Source organism: Coregonus clupeaformis, chromosome 18, assembly GCF_020615455.1.
Source record: "Coregonus clupeaformis isolate EN_2021a chromosome 18, ASM2061545v1, whole genome shotgun sequence".
Lineage (NCBI taxonomy): Eukaryota > Metazoa > Chordata > Actinopteri > Salmoniformes > Salmonidae > Coregonus > Coregonus clupeaformis.
In genome coordinates, this window is record NC_059209.1 from 42,375,629 (window position 1) to 42,398,283 (window position 22,655).

Genomic DNA, 22,655 nt, shown 5'->3' on the forward strand with positions numbered 1-22,655 from the left:
CAACAGTGATGAGAAGAGGTAATGGAGCAGACAGGGAGGGAGATCTATCAACAGTGATCAGAGAAGGTAATGGTGCAGACAGGGAAAGGAGCTCATCTACTCAACAGTGATGAGACGAGGTAATGGTGCAGACAGGGAGGGAGCTCATCTACTCAACAGTGATGAGAAGAGGTAGTGGTGCAGACAGGAGGGAGCGCATCTACTCAACAGTGATCAGACGAGGTAATGGTGGAGACAGGAGGGAGCACATCTACTCAACAGTGATGAGACGAGGTAATGGTGCAGAAGGGAGGGAGCTCATCTACTCAACAGTGATGAGACGAGGTAGTGGTGCAGACAGGGAGGGAGGTCATCTAAACAGTGATGAGACGAGGTAGTGGTGCAGACACAGGGAGAGAGCTCATCTACTCAACATTGATGAAACAAGGTAGTTCTGCAGACACAGGGAGAGAGCTCATCTACTCAACAGTGATGAGAAAGGGTAGTGGTGCAGACAGGGAAGGAGCTCATCTACTCTACAGTGATGAGACAAGGTAGTGGTGCAGACAGGGAGGGAGCTCATTTACTCAACAGTGATGAGACGAGGTAGTGGTGCAGACAGGGAGGGAGGTCATCTACTCAACAGTGATGAGACGAGGTAGTGGTGCAGACAGAGGGGAGAGAGCTCATCCACTCAACATTGATGAAAAAAGGAGTTTTGCAGACACAGGGAGAGAGCTCATCTACTCAACAGTGATGAGAAAAGGTAGTGGTGCAGACAGGGAAGGAGCTCATCTACTCTACAGTGATGAGACGAGGTAGTGGTGCAGGCAGGGAGGGAGCTCATCTACTCAACAGTGATGAGACGAGGTAATGGTATAGACAGGGAAGGAGGGAGCCCATCTAATCAACAGTGATGAGACGAGGAAGTGTTGGAGACACAGGGAGGGGAGCTCATCTACTCAACAGTGATGAGATGCGATAGTGGTACAGACAGGGAGTGAGGACATCTTCTCGACAGTGATGAGATGAGGTAGTGGTGCAGACAGTGAGGGAGCTCATCTACTCAACAGTGATGAGACGAGGTAGTGGTGAAGACACAGGGAGGGATCTCATCTACTCAACAGTGATGAGACGAGGTAGTGTTGCAGAAAGGGAGGGAGCTCATCTACTCAACAGTGATGAGATGTGGTAGTGGTGCAGACACAGGGAGGGAGCTCATCTACTCAAGAGTGATGAGACGAGGTAGTTGTGCAGACACAGGGAGAGGGCTCATTCACTCAACAGTGATGAGACGAGGTACTGTTGCATAAAGGGAGGGAGCTCATCTTCTCAACAGTGATGAGATGAGGTAGTGGTGCAGACACAGGGAGGGAGCTCATCTTCTCAACAGTGATGAGCAAGGTAGTGGTGCAGACAAAGGAAGGAGCTCATCTACTCAACAGTGATGAGATGAGGTAGTAGTGCAGACAGAGATGGAGCAGATCTACTCAACAGTGATGAGACGAGGTAGTGGTGCAGAAACAGGGAGGGTGCTCATCTACTCAGCAGTGATGAGACGAGGTAGTGGTGCAGACACAAGGAGGGAGCTCAAATACTCAACAGTGATGAGACGAGGTAGTGGTGCAGACAGGGAGGGAGCTCATCTACTCAACAGTGATGAGACGAGGTAGTGGTGCAGACACAGGGAGGGAGCTCATCTACTCAACAGTGATGAGAAAATTAGTGGTGCAGACAGGGAAGGAGCTCATCTACTCAACAGTGATGAGACGAGGTAATGGTGCAGACAGGGAGGGATCTCATCTACTCAACAGTGATGAGACGAGGTAATGGTGCAGACAGGGAGGGAGCTAGTGGTGCAGACACAGGGAGTGATCTCATCTACTCAACAGTGATGAGACGAGGTAGTGGTACAGACAGGGAGGGAGTTCATCTTTTTGACAGTGATGAGACGAGGTAATGGTGCAGACACAGGTAGGGATTTCATCTACTCAACAGTGATGAGACGAGGTAGTGGTGCAGACACCGGGACGGAGCTCTTCTACTCAACTGTGATGAGACGAGGTAGTGTTGCATAAAGGGAGGGAGATCATCTTCTCAACAGTGATGAGATGAGGTAGTGGTGCAGACAGGGAGGGAGGGAGCTCATCTAATCAACAGTGATGAGACAAGGTAGTGTTGCAGACACAGGGAGGGAGTTCATCTACTCAACAGTGATGAGACGAGGTAGTGGTGCAGACACCGGGACGGAGCTCTTCTACTCAACTGTGATGAGACGAGGTAGTGTTGCATAAAGGGAGAGAGATCATCTTCTCAACAGTGATGAGATGAGGTAGTGGTGCAGACAGGGAGAGAGGGAGCTAATCTAATCAACAGTGACGAGACGAGGTAGTGGTGCTGACACAGGGAGGGAGCTCATCTACTCAACAGTGATGAGGTAGTGGTAGAGACAGGGAGGGATTTCATCTTCTCGACAGTGATGAGACGAGGTAATGGTGCAGAAACTGGGATGGAGCTCATCTACTCAACAGTGATGAGACGAGGTAGTGGTGCAGACAGGGAAGGAGGGAGCTCATCTAATCAACAGTGATGAGACGAGGTAGTGGTATAGACAGGGAAGGAGGGAGCTCATCTAATCAACAGTGATGAGACGAGGTAGGGGTATAGACAGGGAAGGAGGGAGCTCATCTAATCAACAGTGATGAGACGTGGTAGTGTTGGACACACAGGGAGGGAGCTCATCTACTCAACAGTGATGAGATGAGATAATGGTACAGACAGGGAGTGAGGTCATCTTCTCGACAGTGATGAGATGAGGTAGTGGTGCAGACAGTGAGGGAGCTCATCTAGTCAACAGTGATGAGACGAGGTAGTGGTGAAGACACAGGGAGGGATCTCATCTACTCAACAGTGATGAGACGAGGTAGTGTTGCAGAAAGGGAGGGAGCTCATCTACTCAACAGTGATGAGATGAGGTAGTGGTACAGACACAGAGAGGAAGCTCATGTACTCAAGAGTGATGAGACGAGGTAGTGGTGCAGACACAGGAAGTGATCTCATCTACTCAACAGTGATTAGACGAGGCAATGGTACAGACAGGGAGGGAGGTCATCTTCTCGACAGTGATGAAACGAGGTAATGGTGCAGACAAAGGGAGGGAGTTCATCTACTCAACAGTGATGAGACGAGGTTGTGGTAAAGACGGGGAGGGAGGGAACTCATCTTCTCAACAGTGTTGAGACGATGTAGTGGTGCAGACACAGGGAGGGAGCTCATCTACTCAACAGTGATGAGACGAGATAGTGGTGCAGACACAGGAAGGGAGCTCATCTACTCAACAGTGATGAGATGATGTGGTGGTGCAGACACAGGGAGGGAGCTCATCTACTCGATAGTGATGAGATGAGGTAGTGTTGCAGACACAGGGAGGGAGCTCATCTACTCAACAGTGATGACACAAGGTAGTGGTGCAGACAGGGGGTGAGGGAGCTCATCTATTCACAGTTATGAGACAAAGTAGTGGTGCAGACAGGGAGGGAGGAAGCTCATCTACTCGACAGTGATGAGAAGAGGTATTGGTGTAGACACAGGGAGGGAGCTCATCTACTCAACAGTGATGATATGAGGTAGTGTTGCAGACACAGGGAGGGAGCTAATCTACTCAACATTGATGAGACGAGGTAGTGGTGCAGACACAGGGAGGGAGCTCATCTACTCAACTGTGATGAGACGAGGTAGTGGTACAGACAGGGAGGGAGTTCATCTTCTCGACAGTGATGAGACGAGGTAATGGTGCAGACACAGGGAGGGAGCTCATCTACTCAACTGTGATGGGACGAGGGAAGTGTTGCAGACACTGGGATGGAGCTCATCTACTCAACAGTGATGAGACGAGGTAGTGGTTCAGACAGTTAAGGAGGGAGCTCATCTAATCAACAGTGATGAGACGAGGTAGTGGTATAGACAGGGAAGGAGGGAGCTCATCTAATCAACAGTGATGATACAAGGTAGTGGTATAGACAGGGATAGAGGTAGCTCATCTAATCAACAGTGATGAGACAAGGTAGTGTTGGAGACACAGGGAGGGAGCTCATCTACTCAACAGTGATAAGATGAGATAATGGTACAGACAGGGAGAGAGGTCATCTTCTCGACAGTGATGAGATGAGGTAGTGGTGCAGACAGTGAGGGAGCTCATCTAATCAACAGTGATGAGACGAGGTAGTGTTGGAGACACAGGGTGTGAGCTCATCTACTCAACAGTGATGAGATGAGATAATGGTACAGACAGGGAGGGAGGTCATCTTCTCGACAGTGATGAGATGAGGTAGTGGTGCAGACAGTGAGGGAACTCATCTAGTCAACAGTGATGAGACGAGGTAGTGGTGAAGACACAGGGAGGGATCTCATCTACTCAACAGTGATGAGAATAGGTAGTGTTGCAGAAAAGGAGGGAGCTCATCTACTCAACAGTGATGAGATGTGGTAGTGGTGCAGACACAGGGAGGGAGCTCATCTACTCAACAGTGATGAGATGAGATAATGGTACAGACAGGGAGGGAGGTCATCTTCTCGACAGTGATGAGATGAGGTAGTGGTGCAGACAGTGAGGGAGCTCATCTAGTCAACAGTGATGAGACGAGGTAGTGGTGAAGACACAGGGAGGGATCTCATCTACTCAACAGTGATGAGATGAGGTAGTGGTGCAGACACAGAGAGGAAGCTCATGTACTCAAGAGTGATGAGACGAGGTAGTGGTTCAGACACAGGAAGTGATCTCATCTACTCAATAGTGATGAGACGAGGTAGTGGTATAGACAGGGAAGGAGGGAGCTCATCTAATCAACAGTGATGAAACGAGGTAATGGTGCAGACACAGGGAGGGAGTTCATCTACTCAACAGTGATGAGACGAGGTAGTGGTGCAGACACCGGGGGCAGCTCTTCTACTCAACTGTGATGAGACGAGGTCGTGTTGCATAAAGGGAGGGAGCTCATCTTCTCAACAGTGATGAGACAAGGTAGTGGTGCAGACACAGGGAGAGCTCATCTACTCAACAGTGTTGAGACGATGTAGTGGTGCAGACACAGGGAGGGAGCTCATCTACTCAACAGTGATGAGACAAGGTAGTGGTGCAGACACAGGGAGAGCTCATCTACTCAACAGTGTTGAGACGATGTAGTGGTGCAGACACAGGGAGGGAGCTCATCTACTCAACAGTGATGAGACGAGATAGTGGTGCAGACACAGGAAGGGAGCTCATCTACTCAACAGTGATGAGATGATGTGGTGGTGCAGACACAGGGAGGGAGCTCATCTACTCGATAGTGATGAGACGAGGTAGTGTTGCAGACACAGGGAGGGAGCTCATCTACTCAACTGTGATGGGACGAGGGAAGTGGTGCAGACACTGGGATGGAGCTCATCTACTCCACAGTGATGAGACGAGGTAGTGGTTCAGACAGTTAAGGAGGGAGCTCATCTAATCAACAGTGATGAGACGAGGTAGTGGTATAGACAGGGAAGGAGGGAGCTCATCTACTCAACAGTGATGAGATGAGATAATGGTACAGACAGGGAGGGAGGTCATCTTCTCGACAGTGATGAGATGAGGTAGTGGTGCAGACAGTGAGGGAACTCATCTAGTCAACAGTGATGAGACGAGGTAGTGGTGAAGACACAGGGAGGGAGCTAATCTACTCAACAGTGATGAGAAGAGGTAGTGTTGCAGAAAGGGAGGGAGCTCATCTACTCAACAGTGATGAGATGTGGTAGTGGTGCAGACACAGGGAGGGAGCTCATCTACTCAACAGTGATGAGACGAGGTAGTGGTGCAGAAACAGAGAGGAAGCTCATGTACTCAAGAGTGATGAGACGAGGTAGTGGTTCAGACACAGGAAGTGATCTCATCTACTCAACAGTGATGAGACGAGGTAGTGGTATAGACAGGGAAGGAGGAAGCTCATCTACTCAACAGTGATGAGATGAGATAATGGTACAGACAGGGAGGGAGGTCATCTTCTCGACAGTGATGAGATGAGGTAGTGGTGCAGACAGTGAGGGAGCTCATCTAGTCAACAGTGATGAGACGAGGTAGTGGTGAAGACACAGGGAGGGATCTCATCTACTCAACAGTGATGAGATGAGGTAGTGGTTCAGACACAGGAAGTGATCTCATCTAGTCAACAGTGATGAGACGAGGTAGTGGTATAGACAGGGAAGGAGGGAGCTCATCTAATCAACAGTGATGAGACGAGGTAGTGGTATAGACAGGGAAGGAGGGAGCTCATCTAATCAACAGTGATGAGACGAGGTAGTGGTGCAGACACAGGAAGGGAGCTCATCTACTCAACAGTGATGAGACGAGATAGTGGTGCAGACACAGGAAGGGAGCTCATCTACTCAACAGTGATGAGATGATGTGGTGGTGCAGACACAAGGGAGGGAGCTCATCTACTCGATAGTGATGAGACGAGGTAGTGTTGCAGACACAGGGAGGGAGCTCATCTACTCAACTGTGATGGGACGAGGGAAGTGGTGCAGACACTGGGATGGAGCTCATCTACTCAACAGTGATGAGACGAGGTAGTGGTTCAGACAGTTAAGGAGGGAGCTCATCTAATCAACAGTGATGAGACGAGGTAGTGGTATAGACAGGGAAGGAGGGAGCTCATCTAATCAACAGTGATGAGACAAGGTCTTGGTATAGACAGGGAAGGAGGTAGCTCATCTAATCAACAGTGATGAGACAAGGTAGTGTTGGAGACACAGGGAGGGAGCTCATCTACTCAACAGTGATGAGATGAGATAATGGTACAGACAGGGAGGGAGGTCATCTTCTCGACAGTGATGAGATGAGGTAGTGGTGCAGACAGTGAGGGAACTCATCTAGTCAACAGTGATGAGACGAGGTAGTGGTGAAGACACAGGGAGGGAGCTAATCTACTCAACAGTGATGAGAAGAGGTAGTGTTGCAGAAAGGGAGGGAGCTCATCTACTCAACAGTGATGAGATGTGGTAGTGGTGCAGACACAGGGAGGGAGCTCATCTACTCAACAGTGATGAGACGAGGTAGTGGTGCAGAAACAGAGAGGAAGCTCATGTACTCAAGAGTGATGAGACGAGGTAGTGGTTCAGACACAGGAAGTGATCTCATCTACTCAACAGTGATGAGACGAGGTAGTGGTATAGACAGGGAAGGAGGAAGCTCATCTACTCAACAGTGATGAGATGAGATAATGGTACAGACAGGGAGGGAGGTCATCTTCTCGACAGTGATGAGATGAGGTAGTGGTGCAGACAGTGAGGGAGCTCATCTAGTCAACAGTGATGAGACGAGGTAGTGGTGAAGACACAGGGAGGGATCTCATCTACTCAACAGTGATGAGATGAGGTAGTGGTTCAGACACAGGAAGTGATCTCATCTAGTCAACAGTGATGAGACGAGGTAGTGGTATAGACAGGGAAGGAGGGAGCTCATCTAATCAACAGTGATGAAACGAGGTAATGGTGCAGACACAGGGAGGGAGTTCATCTACTCAACAGTGATGAGACGAGGTAGTGGTGAAGACACCGGGGGGAGCTCTTCTACTCAACTGTGATGAGACGAGGTAGTGTTGCATAAAGGGAGGGAGCTCATCTTCTCAACAGTGATGAGATGAGGTAGTGGTGCAGACACAGAGAGGAAGCTCATCTACTCAACAGTGATTAGACGAGGTAGTGGTAGACACAGGGAGGGAGTTCATCTTCTCGACAGTAATGAGATGAGGTAATGGTGCAGACACAGGGAGGGAGTTCATCTACTCAACAGTGATGAGACGAGGTTGTGGTAAAGACAGGGAGGGAGGGAGCTCATCTAATCAACAGTGATGAGAAGAGGTAGTGGTGAATATACAGGGAGGGAGCTCATCTACTCAACAGTGATGAGACGAGATAGTGGTACAGACAGGGAGGGAGGTCATCTTCTCGAAAGTGATGAAACGAGGTAATGGTGCAGACAAAGGGAGGGAGTTCATCTACTCAACAGTGATGAGATGAGGTTGTGGTAAAGACAGGGAGGGAGGGAGCTCATCTACTCAACAGTGACGATACGAGGTAGTGGTGCAGACATGGAGGGAGCTCATCTACTCTACAGTGATGAGACGAGGTAGTGGTGAAGATACAAGGAGGGATCTCATCTACTCAACAGTGATAAGATGAGGTAGTATTGCAGAAACAGGGAGGGAGCTCATCTACTCAACAGTGATGAGATGAGTTAGTGGTGCAGACAGGGAGGGAGGGAGCTCATCTTCTCAACAGTGATGAGACGAGGTAGTGGTGCAGACACAGGGAGGGAGCTCATCTACTCAACAGTGATGAGACGATGTAGTGGTGCAGACACAGGGAGGGAGCTCATCTACTCAACCGTGTTGAGACGATGTAGTGGTGCAGACACAGGGAAGGAGCTCATATACTCAACAGTGATGAGATGATGTGGTGGTGCAGACACAGGGAGGGAGCTCATCTACTCGATAGTGATGAGACGAGGTAGTGTTGCAGACACAGGGAGGGAGCTCATCTACTCAACAGTGATGACACAAGGTAGTGGTGTAGACAGGGGGTGAAGGAGCTCATCTACTCAACAGTGATGACACGAAGTAGTGGTGCAGACAGGGAGGGAGGGAGCTCATCTACTCGTCAGTGATGAGACGAGGTAGTTGTGCAGACAGGGAGGGAGGGAGCTCATCCACTCAACCTTGACGATACGAGGTAGTGGTGCTGACATGGAGGGAGCTCATCTACTCAACAGTGATGAGACGAGGTAGTGGTGAAGATATAAGGAGGAAGCTCATCTACTCAACAGTGATGAGATGAGCTAGTGGTGCAGACAGGGAGGGAGTGAGCTCATCTACTCGACAGTGATGAGAAGAGGTAGTGGTGAATATACAGGGAGGGAGCTCATCTACTCAACAGTGATGAGACGAGATAGTTGTGCAGACACAGAGAGGGAGCTCATCTACTCAATAGTGATGAGACAATGTAGTGGTGCAGACAGTTAGGGAGGGAGCTCATCTACTCAACATTGATGAGACGAGGTAGTGGTGCAGACACAAGGAGGGAGCTCATCTACTCAACTGTAATGGGATGAGGGAAGTGGTGCAGACACTGGGATGGAGCTCATCTACTCAACAGTGATGAGACGAGGTAGTGGTGCAGACAGGGAAGGAGGGAGCTCATCTAATCAACAGTGATGAGACGAGGTAGTGGTATAGACAGGGAAGGAGGGAGCTCATCTAATCAACAGTGATGAGACGAGGTAGTGGTATAGACAGGGAAGGAGGGAGCTCATCTAATCAACAGTGATGAGACGAGGTAGTGGTATAGACAGGGAAAGAGGGAGCTCATCTAATCAACAGTGATGAGACGAGGTAGTGTTGGAGACACAGGGAGGGATCTCATCTACTCAACAGTGATGAGACGAGGTAGTGTTGCAGAAAGGGAGGGAGCTCATCTACTCAACAGTGATGAGATGTGGTAGTGGTGCAGACACAGGGAGGGAGCTCATCTACTCAAGAGTGATGAGACGAGGTAGTTGTGCAGACACAGGGAGGGAGCTCATCTACTCAACTGTGATGAGACGAGGTAGTGTTGCATAAAGGGAGGGAGCTCATATTCTCAACAGTGATGAGATGAGGTAGTGGTGCAGACACAGAGAGGAAGCTCATGTACTCAAGAGTGATGAGACGAGGTAGTGGTTCAGACACAGGAAGTGATCTCATCTACTCAACAGTGATGAGACGAGGTAGTGGTATAGACAGGGAAGGAGGGAGCTCATCTAATCAACAGTGATGAGACGAGGTAGTGTTGCAGACACAGGGAGGGAGCTCATCTACTCAACAGTGATGAGACGAGATAGTTGTACAGACAGGGAGGGAGGTCATCTTCTCGACAGTGATGAAACGAGGTAATGGTGCAGACACAGGGACGGAGTTCATCTACTCAACAGTGATGAGACGAGGTAGTGGTGCAGACACCGGGAGGGAGCTCTTCTACTCAACAGTGATGAGACGAGATAGTTGTGCACACAGGGAGGGAGGGAGCTCATCTACTCGACATTGATGAGACTAAGTAGTGGTGCAGACACAGAGAGGGAGCTCATCTACTCAACAGTGATGAGAGTAGGTAGTGGTGCAGACAGCGAGTGAGGGAGATGATCTACTCAACAGTGATGAGACGATGTAGTGGTGCAGACACAGGGAGGGAGGGAGCTGATCTACTCAACGGTGACATTCACTCAGTCAACCCTTACGGAAGCAATCAGAGCTTTGGTGAAAGCTTTGGATTCTTTTTATTTTTTCCTTTTTTTGGGGGGGGGTTGTTCTGAGCTATTATTGTAATTGCCAGAGGATATGACAAGCTATGTCATCACGAGGATACGACAAGCTAGGTCATCATGAGGATACGACATGCTAGGTCATCACGAGGATACGACAAGCTAGGTCATCATGAGGATACGACAAGCTAGGTCATCACGAGGATACGGCAAGCTATGTCATCATGAGGATACAACAATCTAGGTCATCATGAGGATACGACAAGCTAGGTCATCACGAGGAAACGACAACTAGGTCATCACGAGGATACGACAAGCTAGGTCATCACGAGGATACGACAAGCAAGGTCATCACGAGGATACGGCAAGCTAGGTCACCAAGAGGATATGACAAGCTAGGTCATCACGAGGATACGACAAGCTAGGTCATCACGAGGATACGACAAGCTAGGTCATCATGAGGATACGACAAGCTAGGTCATCACGAGGATACGACAAGCTAGGTCATCACGAGGATACGACAAGCTAGGTCATCACGAGGATACGACAAGCTAGGTCATCATGAGGATACGACAAGCTAGGTCATCACGAGGATACGACATGCTAGTTCATCACGAGGATACGACAAGCAAGGTCATCACGAGGATACGACAAGCTAGGTCATCACGAGGATACGACAAGCTAGGTCATCATGATGATACGACAAGTTAGGTCATCACGAGAATACGACAAGCTAGGTCATCACGAGGATACGACAAGCAAGGTCATCATGAGGATACGACAAGCTAGGTCATCATGAGGATACGACAAGCTAGGTCATCACGAGGATACGACAGGCTAGGTCATCACGAGGATACGACAAGCTAGGTCATCACGAGGATACGACAAGCAAGGTCATCACGAGGATACGGCAAGCTAGGTCACCAAGAGGATATGACAAGCTAGGTCATCACGAGGATACGACAAGCTAGGTCATCACGAGGATACGACAAGCTAGGTCATCATGAGGATACGACAAGCTAGGTCATCACGAGGATACGACAAGCTAGGTCATCACGAGGATACGACAAGCTAGGTCATCACGAGGATACGACAAGCTAGGTCATCACGAGGATACGACAAGCTAGGTCATCACGAGGATACGACATGCTAGTTCATCACGAGGATACGACAAGCAAGGTCATCACGAGGATACGACAAGCTAGGTCATCATGATGATACGACAAGTTAGGTCATCACGAGAATACGACAAGCTAGGTCATCACGAGGATACGACAAGCAAGGTCATCACGAGGATACGACAAGCTAGGTCATCACGATTGCCATCTGCTGTGATGGCATGACATGCAGCACTGTCTGTCTGCTCAAGCGATCCACCCGAGCGTGGAGGGAAAGCTAGTAAACTACAGCAGACATCTGAGTTTATAAGACTTTAGAGAGTGGGAAGGGGAAAGAGAGAAGGGGGAGAGGAAAGGGAGTAGGGGGAAGAGAGAAGGGGGAAGGGGGAAGAGAGAAGGGGGAAGAGAGAAGGGGGAAGGGGGAAGAGGGAAGAGAGAAGGGGGAAGAGAGAAGGGGGAAGGGGGAAGAGGGAAGAGAGAAGGGGGAAGAGAGAAGGGGGAAGAGGGAAGGGGGTAGGGGGAAGAGGGAAGGGGGAAGAGGGAAGGGAGTAGGGGGAAGAGAGAAGGGAGTAGGGGGAAGAGAGAAGGGAGTAGGGGGAAGAGAGAAGGGGGAAGAGGGAAGGGAGTAGGGGGAAGAGAGAAGGGGGAAGAGGGAAGGGAGTAGGGGGAAGAGAGAAGGGGGAAGAGAGAAGGGGGAAGAGGGAAGGGGGAAGAGAGAAGGGGGAAGAGGGAAGGGGGAAGAGAGAAGGGGGAAGAGAGAAGGGGGAAGAGGGAAGGGAGTAGGGGGAAGAGAGAAGGGGGAAGAGGGAAGGGAGTAGGGGGAAGAGAGAAGGAGAAGGGGGAAGAGGGAAGGGAGTAGGGGGAAGAGAGAAGGGGGAAGAGAGAAGGGGGAAGAGAGAAGGGGGAAGGGGGAAGAGGGAAGAGAGAAGGGGGAAGAGAGAAGGGGGAAGAGAGAAGGGAGTAGGGGGAAGAGAGAAGGGGGAAGAGGGAAGGGAGTAGGGGGAAGAGAGAAGGGGGAAGAGGGAAGGGAGTAGGGGGAAGAGGGAAGGGAGTAGGGGGAAGAGAGAAGGGGGAAGAGGGAAGGGGGAAGAGGGAAGGGAGTAGGGGGGAAGAGGGAAGGAGAATGGGGAGGAGGGAAGGGAGTAGGGGGAAGAGAGAAGGGAGTAGGGGGAAGAGAGAAGGGAGTAGGGGGAAGAGATAAGGGGGAAGAGGGAAGAGAGAAGGGGGAAGGAGAATGAGGGAAGAGAGAAGGGGGAAGGAGAATGAGGGAAGAGAGAAGGGGGAAGGGGGAGGAGGGAAAGGGTAAGAGTAAAGGGGGAAGGGTTTGTGGTGTGACAAGGTCTGTTGTGCCTTTAATCACTGGTGCCTGTGATTCATAATTTTTTTGGTTACACTATATAAAAGCTCTCATGAATTAACCATTTTAAATGTTTATACATAGACGTTTTATTATATTCTGAATTATACATGTCCTCTCTGTCTGTCTGTGTGTGTGCAGGGCTGTGAAGTTCTCAGCCAAGCTAATGGGCCAAGCCATGGCTAAGAGGGTCAAAGCCACTATACTATTCGCCACCGAGACCGGAAAGTCTCAAGACTATGCAAAAACCCTATGTGAAATTTTCAAGCATGCCTTTGACGCGAAGGTAACCTTTATATAGCTACCACACAAGTTGATTATGAATTGATGTGCCATGTCTATTTTTGATGTTATCTTGAATGGAAAATGAAAAAGCCTACTTCAAAAACATCCCCCTTAACCCTGTGTGAGATTTTCAAGCATGCCTTTGACGCAAAGGTAAACCACACAACTTGAATATGAGTTAATGCGTCATGTCTTTTTTGGGATGTTATTGAATGAAAGAAAATACTTTTAAAAAACAACCCCCTCTCACTGACAATGTGAGGCCCCGCAGATTTGAAAAAGTGAGGAGATGGTTTTCACACCAAGAAGGCGAGGTTACGCGGAAATGTGTATTTTGTCACATTCCCATTCCCTCTCATGCAGCAAATCGCCAGGGGCCACAGCGGAAGAATCAACCCAGCCAAGCGTTAAGATGTAGTTTAAGATAAAATCTCAAAAGACTGCAGGCTGTGTAAATGTGTTTGACAAAACAGAAAAACATGCTGCTCTCAATCATCTAGTCTCCCCCCAGGACATGACATCTTCTGTTTTTACAGCTTCCTACTTAAAAGTAATCAATCAGACGAGAGGGACGATCTTGTTGTAGTTGAGTCAGACAGGCAGATGCAGAGCGGATGGATGACCGGGTGGGCTGGGTTTCTCCCTTCCTCTTCTGCCTCAGTCATCTTGTCCGTCCTCTCGTTCTGTCGCTCTCTCTCGGCATGATGGCCTGTAGGCACTAAGGCTGCTGGAGTCAGAGAGAGAGTTGGATGTCTGGGTGTTAATTGTATCGCAGCACATTATCAGTTCGTTAAGACAAGGACGTAGTGTTCATTAGATATCTCACTGCTGCCCTATGGTCTCAGGCCCTGGACTCACGACCGTGTTTCTTCCTTTTGGTCTTAGTCAGAGGAGGGACTGGGAGATGTGGCTAGAGAGGCTTCCTGTTGACTTGTCATTATTTTATTTACATTTGTCCTAAATATGTCTCTGTTCTTTTTTTGGTATCACTCTTTGAGTATTTTTTGGTCTTGAATATCTGCCGTTTTGTTTGTGGAAAATGAAATGTGTTTTCACTTCGTTTCAAAATGTCTCTGGTTCACACACATCAGGTGAAAGTATGAAATGTGGACAGCTTTACTGACACACATGTTCCACTACTACAGGTGATGTCAATGGATGAGTACGACATGGTGGACCTGGAGCATGAAACACTGGTTTTGGCTGTGACCAGTACATTTGGCAACGGAGATCCACCTGAAAATGGAGAGGTATGATTGGCCAGTACAGTGTGTTTGTTTGTGTGTGTGTGTGCGCGTACCTGCGCGTGTGTGTGGTTGTGTGTGTGCTTGTGTGTGTGTACCTGCAGGTGTGTGCATTCGTGCGCGTGTGTGTTTGATTCCCACAGCAATGTAGAGCATGCACCATATATATGTTGGTTACAGTACATAAGGTTAACCTGCAAGCGATTGACAGTTGACTGTTTTCCTGTTTGTGTAGAAATTCGGAGCTGCCTTGATGGAGATGAGACATCCTACATCCAACACAGAGGACAGAAAGTGAGTTCAACCATCTTGGCCCATTCAACCAGAGCATGTTGACATGGAACACGTCCCAAATGGCACCCTATTCCCTATGTAGTGCACTACTTTTGACCAGGGCCCATAGAGTGGGTAGTGTACTATATAAGGGATAGGGAGCCATTTGGGATGCAATCATGGCTACAGTAAAGGAGTGTACTATCTCCTGTCCTTCGGCCCTTTGAGTAAGATACTTAACCCCTAAAATCGCTCCACGGGTGCTGACCTTGTACTCCTCCCAAATTGATGTGCTGTGTCTTGAATGAAGTCGTTGGGAGGACAGCGGAAGAAAATATTTATGTCGATGCAATGGACTAATAAAGTACTATTCTATACTGAGTGTACATGCTATCCCTATGTCTGCCTCTCTCTCAGGAGTTACAAGGTGCGTTTCAACAGCGTGTCGTCCTACTCAGACACCCGCAAATCCTCCAGCGACGAACCCGAGCCCAGGATCAACTTCGAGAGCACTGGACCCCTCGCCAACGTCAGGTACAGTAAGCAAGCCCAACCCGACTTTATAATTGGCCAACGTGGGTTGAAGCGCAATCTGATTGTCGAAAAATATTTGTAGGCTTAAAATCAAATATATTTTTCACATGGTGCTTAAACAGAGTTGAACAGGTTAACAAAAAATCCAGACTTGTGAGTTTAGATGATAGCCAAGTTATGACGGGGAGACAAAGCCCTCTGTCTGTCTGAAGAGAACCCAAAGACATGTCTTAGACTGCTTATTAAACCTGTGTTTTGATGGCTGGACGGGGGTGGAAAAATGTATCCTTTTTACTAACACAGACAGGGGCCATCTGGTTCAAGATAACACAGAAAACATCAGACAAAGTGATAACTCATCCCTTTATACTGGCTGTCTGTATAGAGCTCTGAGAGGACAGAGGGAGGAAGAAAGAAGCTATTTTCCCCTGTCTAGTTGTATGAATCAAACCAATTTAAACTATGTGTGTGTGTGCCTGCATATGTGTGCATCTCTCTCTTTCTCTCTCTCTCTCTCCCTCTCCCCCTCCCTCCCTCTCTCTCTCTCTCTCTCTCTCGCTTGCTCTCTCTCGCTCTCTCTCTCTCTCTCTCTCTCTCTCTCTCTCTCTCTCACTCGCTTGCTCTCTCTCTCTCTCTCTCTCTCTCTCTCTCTCTCTCTCTCTCTCTCTCTCTCTCTCTCTCTCTCTCTCTCTCTCTCTCTCTCTCTCTCTCTCTCTCTCTCTCTCTCTCTCGCTTGCTCTCTCTCTCTCTCTCTCTCTCTCTCTCTCTCTCTCTCTCTCTCTCTCTCTCTCTCTCTCTCTCTCTCTCTCTCTCTCTCTCTCTCTCTCTCTCTCTCTCTCCCTCTCTCTCTCCCTCTCTCTCTCCAGGTTCTCAGTGTTTGGCCTTGGCTCCAGGGCCTACCCACACTTCTGTGCTTTTGCCCACGCTGTGGACACGCTGTTCGAGGAGCTGGGGGGGGAGCGCATCCTACGCATGGGGGAGGGAGATGAGCTGTGTGGCCAGGAGGAGTCCTTCAGAAACTGGGCCAAGAAGGTTTTCAAGGTGGGGTGACTGGGGGAGTCCTTATGGGGCACGTAACACACACACACTCACATGCATGAACACGTACACGTCCGCATGTCCGCATGTACACAGGCATGCACACACAGAAATAAGCTCTTTTGAGCAATTCCTTTGTATGGTTGTCTGAATCAAATCAATAGCGTGTTAGAAATGTAAAAGTGATTTCCCATCTGCAGCGTTTACCGTGAATGCAGTATCTGCTAAAGCGGGAACATTGCCTTTAAATGTCAATCATGCTGTAACGCTGAATGTCCACAAATGTTTTGAGACTGATTGAATAGAAACCCATGTTTTGAGACTGATTGAATAGAGCCCCATGTTTTGAGACTGATTGAATAGAGCCCCATGTTTTGAGACTGATTGAATAGAGCCCCATGTTTTGAGACTGATTGAATTGAGCCCCATGTTTTGAGGCTGATTGAAAAGAGACCCATTTTTTAAGGCTCATTGAATAGAGCTCCATGTTTAGAGGCTATACAGTGTTTGTTTACATTTACATTGTTTACAAACATTGGAGTAAACAAGCTTATATTTTGGGTTCTGATGGGGTACACACACATGGTAATGGTCTTAGTAATGGACTACACAGAACAGTATTTGCGTCAGAGAATGCTGGCACACGAGTATGATGTGTGATGTGCACACAGGTGTCTGCATGGTCTGTAGAGTTATATTCAGTAGTAAATTAGGAACAACCCCCACACTCTGACAGCCTATAGAGGTAATGCTTCAGGCAGCCAGACCTTGACAGTGGGATGATGATATTCTGTTTATGTGCAGGCCATGAGGTTCTCTTCTGCATTTAGTGCATTATTCATCTCTATAAATCTCTCAAAATGCATCTCTAAAAAGCCTATCAGCTGTGAAAGACAGAGCTCTGAATACTTGTCTTTATAAAATCATGTGGTCTAAAATGTGCTGTTAAACAAGCAATGATTTGAATACCTGTCCTTATAAATGCCTGTGGTTGTGTCTGTCTGCCAAGGCTGCCTGTGATGTGTTCTGCATTGGCGATGTGAACATCGAGAAGGCACACGATTCGTTGATCAGTAACGATCGTAGCTGGAAGCAGAGCAGGTTCCGCCTCACATACACTGCTGAGGCCCCTGCCCTAACACAAGGTATAAAGGGTTTCATTGAAAACCCTGTCTCACTTTAAACAAAACATAACTTTTAAAAAATACATAATCTTATGATTTTAAAGAATAATAATCTTATGAAGCCTTTATAAACTCTTTATAAGGCCTATATAAGTACTTAAGAAATCATTCATTAGCAAGTGTCATGTTACAGTTGAAGTCGGAAGTTTACATACACCCTAGCCAAATACATTTCAACTCAGTTTTTCCCAATTCGTGACATTTAATCCTAGTAAAAATTCCCTGTCTTAGGTCAGTTAGGATCACCACTTTATTTTAAGAATGTGAAATGTCAGAATAATAGTAGAGAGAATGATTTATTTCAGCTTTTATTTCTTTCATCACATTCCCAGTGGATCAGAAGTTTACATACACTCAATTAGTATTTGGTAGCATTACCTTTAAATTGTTTAACTTGGGTCAAACGTTTCGGGTAGCCTTCCACAAGCTTCCCACAATAAGTTGGGTGAATTTTGGCCCATTGCTCCTGACAGAGCTGGTGTAACTGAGTCAGGTTTGTAGGCCTCCTTGCTCACACACGCTTTTTCAGTTCTGCCCACAAATGTTCTATAGGATTGAGGTCAGGGCTTTGTGATGGCCACTCCAATACATTTACATTTTAGTCATTTAGCAGACGCTCTTATCCAGAGCGACTTACAGTTAGTGAGTGCATACATTTTCATACTGGTCCCCCGTGGGAATTGAACCCACAACACTGGCGTTGCAAGCGCCATGCTCTACCATCTGAGCTACACGGGACTACAATACCTTGACTTTGTTGTCCTTAAGCCATTTTGCCACAACTTTGGAAGTATGCTTGTCCATTTGGAAGACCCATTTGCGACTAAGCTTTAACTTCCTGACTGATGTCTTGAGATGTTGCTTCAATATATCCACATAATTTTCCTTCCTCATGATGCCATCTATTTTGTGAAGTGCACCAGTCCCTCCGGCTGCAAAGCACCTGTCACGATCGTTAACGGATGAGACGGACCAAGGCGCAGCGTGATAAGCGTACATTTTATTTCAGTACACAACACGAAACAAAACAACAAACAAACGATACGTGAAGTCTAAAGGTATACACAACAAACCTATACAGAACAAGATCCCAAACCGACTAGTGCCAAACAGGCTGCCTAAGTATGGTCCCCAATCAGAGACAACGAGTTACAGCTGCCTCTGATTGGGAACCACCCTGGCCAACATAGATCACCACAATCTAGAAACTAACATAGAAAATATAACATAGAAACACACCCTGGCTCAACATTTAAGAGTCCCCAGAGCCAGGGCGTGACAGCACCCCCACAGAATGATGCTGCCACCCCCGTGCTTCACGGTTGGGATGGTGTTCTTCGGCTTGCAAGCGACCCCCTTTTTCCTCCAAACATAACGATGGTCATTATGGCCAAACAGTTCTATTTTTGTTTCATCAGACCAGAGGACATTTCTCCAAAAAGTACAATCTTTGTCCCCATGTGCAGTTGCAAACCGTAGTCTGGCTTTTTTTATGGCGGTTTTGGAGCAGTGGCTTCTTCCTTGCTGAGCGGCCTTTCAGGTTATTTCGATATAGGACTCGTTTTACTGTGGATATAGATACTTTTGTACCTGTCTCCTCCAGCATCTTCACAAGGTCCTTTGCTGTTGTTGTGGGATTGATTTGCACTTTTCGCACCAAAGTACGTTCATCTCTAGGAGACAGAATGCGTCTCCTTCCTGAGAGGTATGACGGCTGCGTGGTCCCATGGTGTTTATACTTGCGCACTATTGTTTGTACAGATGAACGTCGTACCTTCAGGCGTTTGGAAATTGCTCCCAAGGATGAACCAGACTTGTGGAGGTCTACAATTATTTTTCTGAGGTCTTGGCTGATTTCTTTTGATTTTCCCATGACGTCAAGCAAAGAGGCACTGAGTTTGAAGGTAGGCCTTGAAATACATCCACAGGTACACCTCCAATTGACTCAAATGATGTCAATTAGCCTATCAGAACCTTCTAAAGCCATGACATCATTTTCTGGAATTGTCCAAGCTGTTTAAAGGCACAGTCAACTTAGTGTATGTGTCACGATCGTCTACCAGAGAGGAGGACCAAGGCGCAGCGTTGAAGGCGAACATATTTATTTAATAAATGATCACACGATCAAAACAACAAAACGATGACGTGACAGTCAATGGTAATACACAAACCAAACACGAACAAGAAACCACAATGAATGAGTGCCAAACGGCTACCTAAGTATGACTCCCAATCAGAGACAACGAGCTACAGCCGTCTCTGATTGGGAGCCACCCTGGCCAACATAGATCTACAAAACCAGAAAGTGAAACCTAGAACACACATAGACTATACACACCCTGGCTCAACATATTAGAGTCCCCAGAGCCAGGGCGTGACAGTACCCCCCCCCCTAAAGGCGCGGACTCCGACCGCGCCCACCAAACACCACAGGGGAGGGACCGGGTGGGCACTCCGCTTAGGCGGCGGATCCGGCTCCCGGGCCTGATCCCCGCTCCCTCTCCAACCCCCCAAAGTACCCCTGGTCCGGTCTGGCCCCGCTGGCCGGAGCTGGACTGCACACTGGTGGAGCGGATTGCTCTAGCTCCGGCGTGAAGCATCTGACCGGTGCCGGACCAGCCACCGGTGGAACAGGCACGGGCCGTGCCGGACTGACGACGCACACCACTGGCTTGGTGTGGGGAGCAGGAGCGGGCCGAGCCGGGCTGTTGAAGCGCACCACTGACTTGGTGTGGGGAGCAGGAACGGGCCGAGCCGGGCTGACGAAGCGCTCCACTGACTTGGGGCGGGGAGCAGGAACGGGCCGAGCCGGTTGACGGAGCGCACCACTGACTTGGTGCGGGGAGCAGGAACGGGCCGAGCCGGGCTGACGGGCGCACCACTGACTTGCGCGGGAGCAGGAACGGGCCGAGCCGGGCTGACGGGGCGCACCACTGACTTGGTGCGGGGAGCAGGAACGGGCCGAGCCGGGCTGACGGGCGCCCACTGACTTGGTGCGGGAGCAGGAACGGGCCGAGCCGGGTTGACGGGCGCACCACTGACTTGGTGCGGGGAGCAGGAACGGGCCGAGCCGGGTTGACGGGCGCACCACTGACTTGGTGCGGGAGCAGGAACGGGCCGACGGGAGCGCACCACTGACTTGGTGCGGGGAGCAGGAACGGGCCGAGCCGGGCTGACGGGCGCACCACTGACTTGGTGCGGGGAGCAGGAACGGGCCGAGCCGGGCTGACGGGGCGCACCACTGACTTGGTGCGGGGAGCAGGAACAGGCCGGACCGTACTGGGGACACACACCACTGGTCCTACGCAGGGATCTGGAATGGGCCGGACCGGACTGGTAACACACCCCAGTACCTCTCGCCGTGCCTCTACACCTTCCACCCCCTCTTCGACCAGTGGCCCCCGTAACCTGGCGGCCTCCTCTGCCAATCCGCTTGGGCCGCTCTGCCGCGGTCTCCTGCTGGCCCGTCGTCCACGGCATTAGCCCCCCCCTAAAAAATTTCTGGGCGTCTCTCCTACCCGTGGACCAGGTCTCCATGTCCCTCGCCAGCATTTCGCCCTTCTGCCACAATGTCAAGCCCTTCTCTTCCTCACTCGGCTTAACCCAGTCGAGGAGGCGAAGGAGATCTGCCAGAGATCTCCCTGGCGATGGCTCCTGGACACACTGCTTGGTCAAATCTTGGTGGTTTCTTCTGTCACGATCGTCTACCAGAGAGGAGGACCAAGGCGCAGCGTTGAAGGCGAACATATTTATTTAATAAATGATCACACGATCAAAGCAACAAAACGATGACGTGACAGTCAATGGTAATACACAAACCAAACACGAACAAGAAACCACAATGAATGAGTGCCAAACGGCTACCTAAGTATGACTCCCAATCAGAGACAACGAGCTACAGCCGTCTCTGATTGGGAGCCACCCTGGCCAACATAGATCTACAAAACCAGAAAGTGAAACCTAGAACACACATAGACTATACACACCCTGGCTCAACATATTAGAGTCCCCAGAGCCAGGGCGTGACAGTATGTAAACTTCTGACCCACTGGAATTGTGATACAGTGAATTATAAATGAAATAATCTGTCTGTAAACAATTGTTGGAAAACGTACTTGTGTCATGCACAAAGTAGATGTCCTAACCGACTTGCCAAAACTATAGTTTGTTAACAAGACATTTGTGGAGTGGTTGAAAAACGAGTTTTAATGACTCCAACCTAAGTGTATGTAAACTTTCGACTTCAACTGTATGTAAAGGGTGGAAAAATGACTATTTATCTGATCAAAGTGAATTTAGACATAGTATAGAATAGCTCAAAAGCTTTAATTGATGAAGCTTTGTGAATGTATCCTTCAACAGCACTATACAGCATCCACAAGAAGAAGGTCTATGGAGCCAAGATCGTACAGAGCGAAAACCTCCAGAGTTCTACATCCAAGTGGGTAGATTTAGTTCTCTCAGTATTCTATGGCTAGCTCAATAAGTATGTTTTATGATTTTACTCTAGCCTTGCTTGATATGAGATGTTATAACCCCAAACTGTACAATGGTTACAAACTGTAACCACAAACTTTAACCTCAAACTCTAACCCCAAACTCTAGCCACAAACTGAAACCACAAACTGTAACCACATTTCTGAATCCCCTAGCAGTCGCTCCACCATATTTGTTAGACTCCACACAAATAACGAGGACAGCCTGGCGTACCAGCCCGGCGACCATCTGGGCATCTTCCCTGGAAACCACGAGGACCTGGTTACGGCCCTCATAGAGAAACTAGAGGACGCCCCACCTGTCAATCAAATCGTTAAGGTGGAGTTCCTGGAAGAGAGGAATACAGCACTGGGTTAGTAGAACTCTATTTTATTCATACGACCTTTATTTAGAAAGCCCCACTTACACTCCATGCTCTTCATTCAATATTTGACAATAAAGAACAAACAGAGAGTTTGATATTGGATATGCAGGCCTTATTTGGATGATTTAGGGTGGTTTACATTATACACAGTGTACACTTGACTATTTCATGCTTAAATACTTCTTCTTTTTTTAAGCAGTGCTTAACATTTTACACTGGCATTCATAAGTTGTGTAGACTACTCATACATCATGCGATTGTAGCGTTATATTATTGATGCACAATAATAAATACTCCACTTGTTCTAAAGGGTGGCAGGTAGCCTAGCGGTTAAGAGCGTTGGGCCAGTAACTGAAAGGTCACTGGTTTGAATCCCGAGCCAACTAGTTGAGAAACAAAATCAGTTGATGTGCTCTTGAGCAAGTCACTTAACCATAATTGCTCTGGATAAGAGTGTCTCTCAAATGTAC

General features: G+C 48.6%; 1 protein-coding gene across 1 annotated transcript in view; it reads left to right on the forward strand.

Annotated features, from left to right (window-relative positions):
• Nucleotides 1-22,655, forward strand: part of LOC121530778 (nitric oxide synthase, brain-like) — a 90,436-nt gene that overhangs the window by 56,911 nt on the left and 10,870 nt on the right. The window contains exons 13-20 of the mRNA XM_041836008.2: nt 12,908-13,052; nt 14,197-14,301; nt 14,531-14,589; nt 14,986-15,102; nt 15,969-16,143; nt 17,150-17,285; nt 21,687-21,765; nt 21,980-22,173. Of these exons, the coding sequence (XP_041691942.1) occupies nt 12,908-13,052; nt 14,197-14,301; nt 14,531-14,589; nt 14,986-15,102; nt 15,969-16,143; nt 17,150-17,285; nt 21,687-21,765; nt 21,980-22,173 (1,010 nt within the window). The remainder of the gene's footprint in view (nt 1-12,907; nt 13,053-14,196; nt 14,302-14,530; nt 14,590-14,985; nt 15,103-15,968; nt 16,144-17,149; nt 17,286-21,686; nt 21,766-21,979; nt 22,174-22,655) is intronic.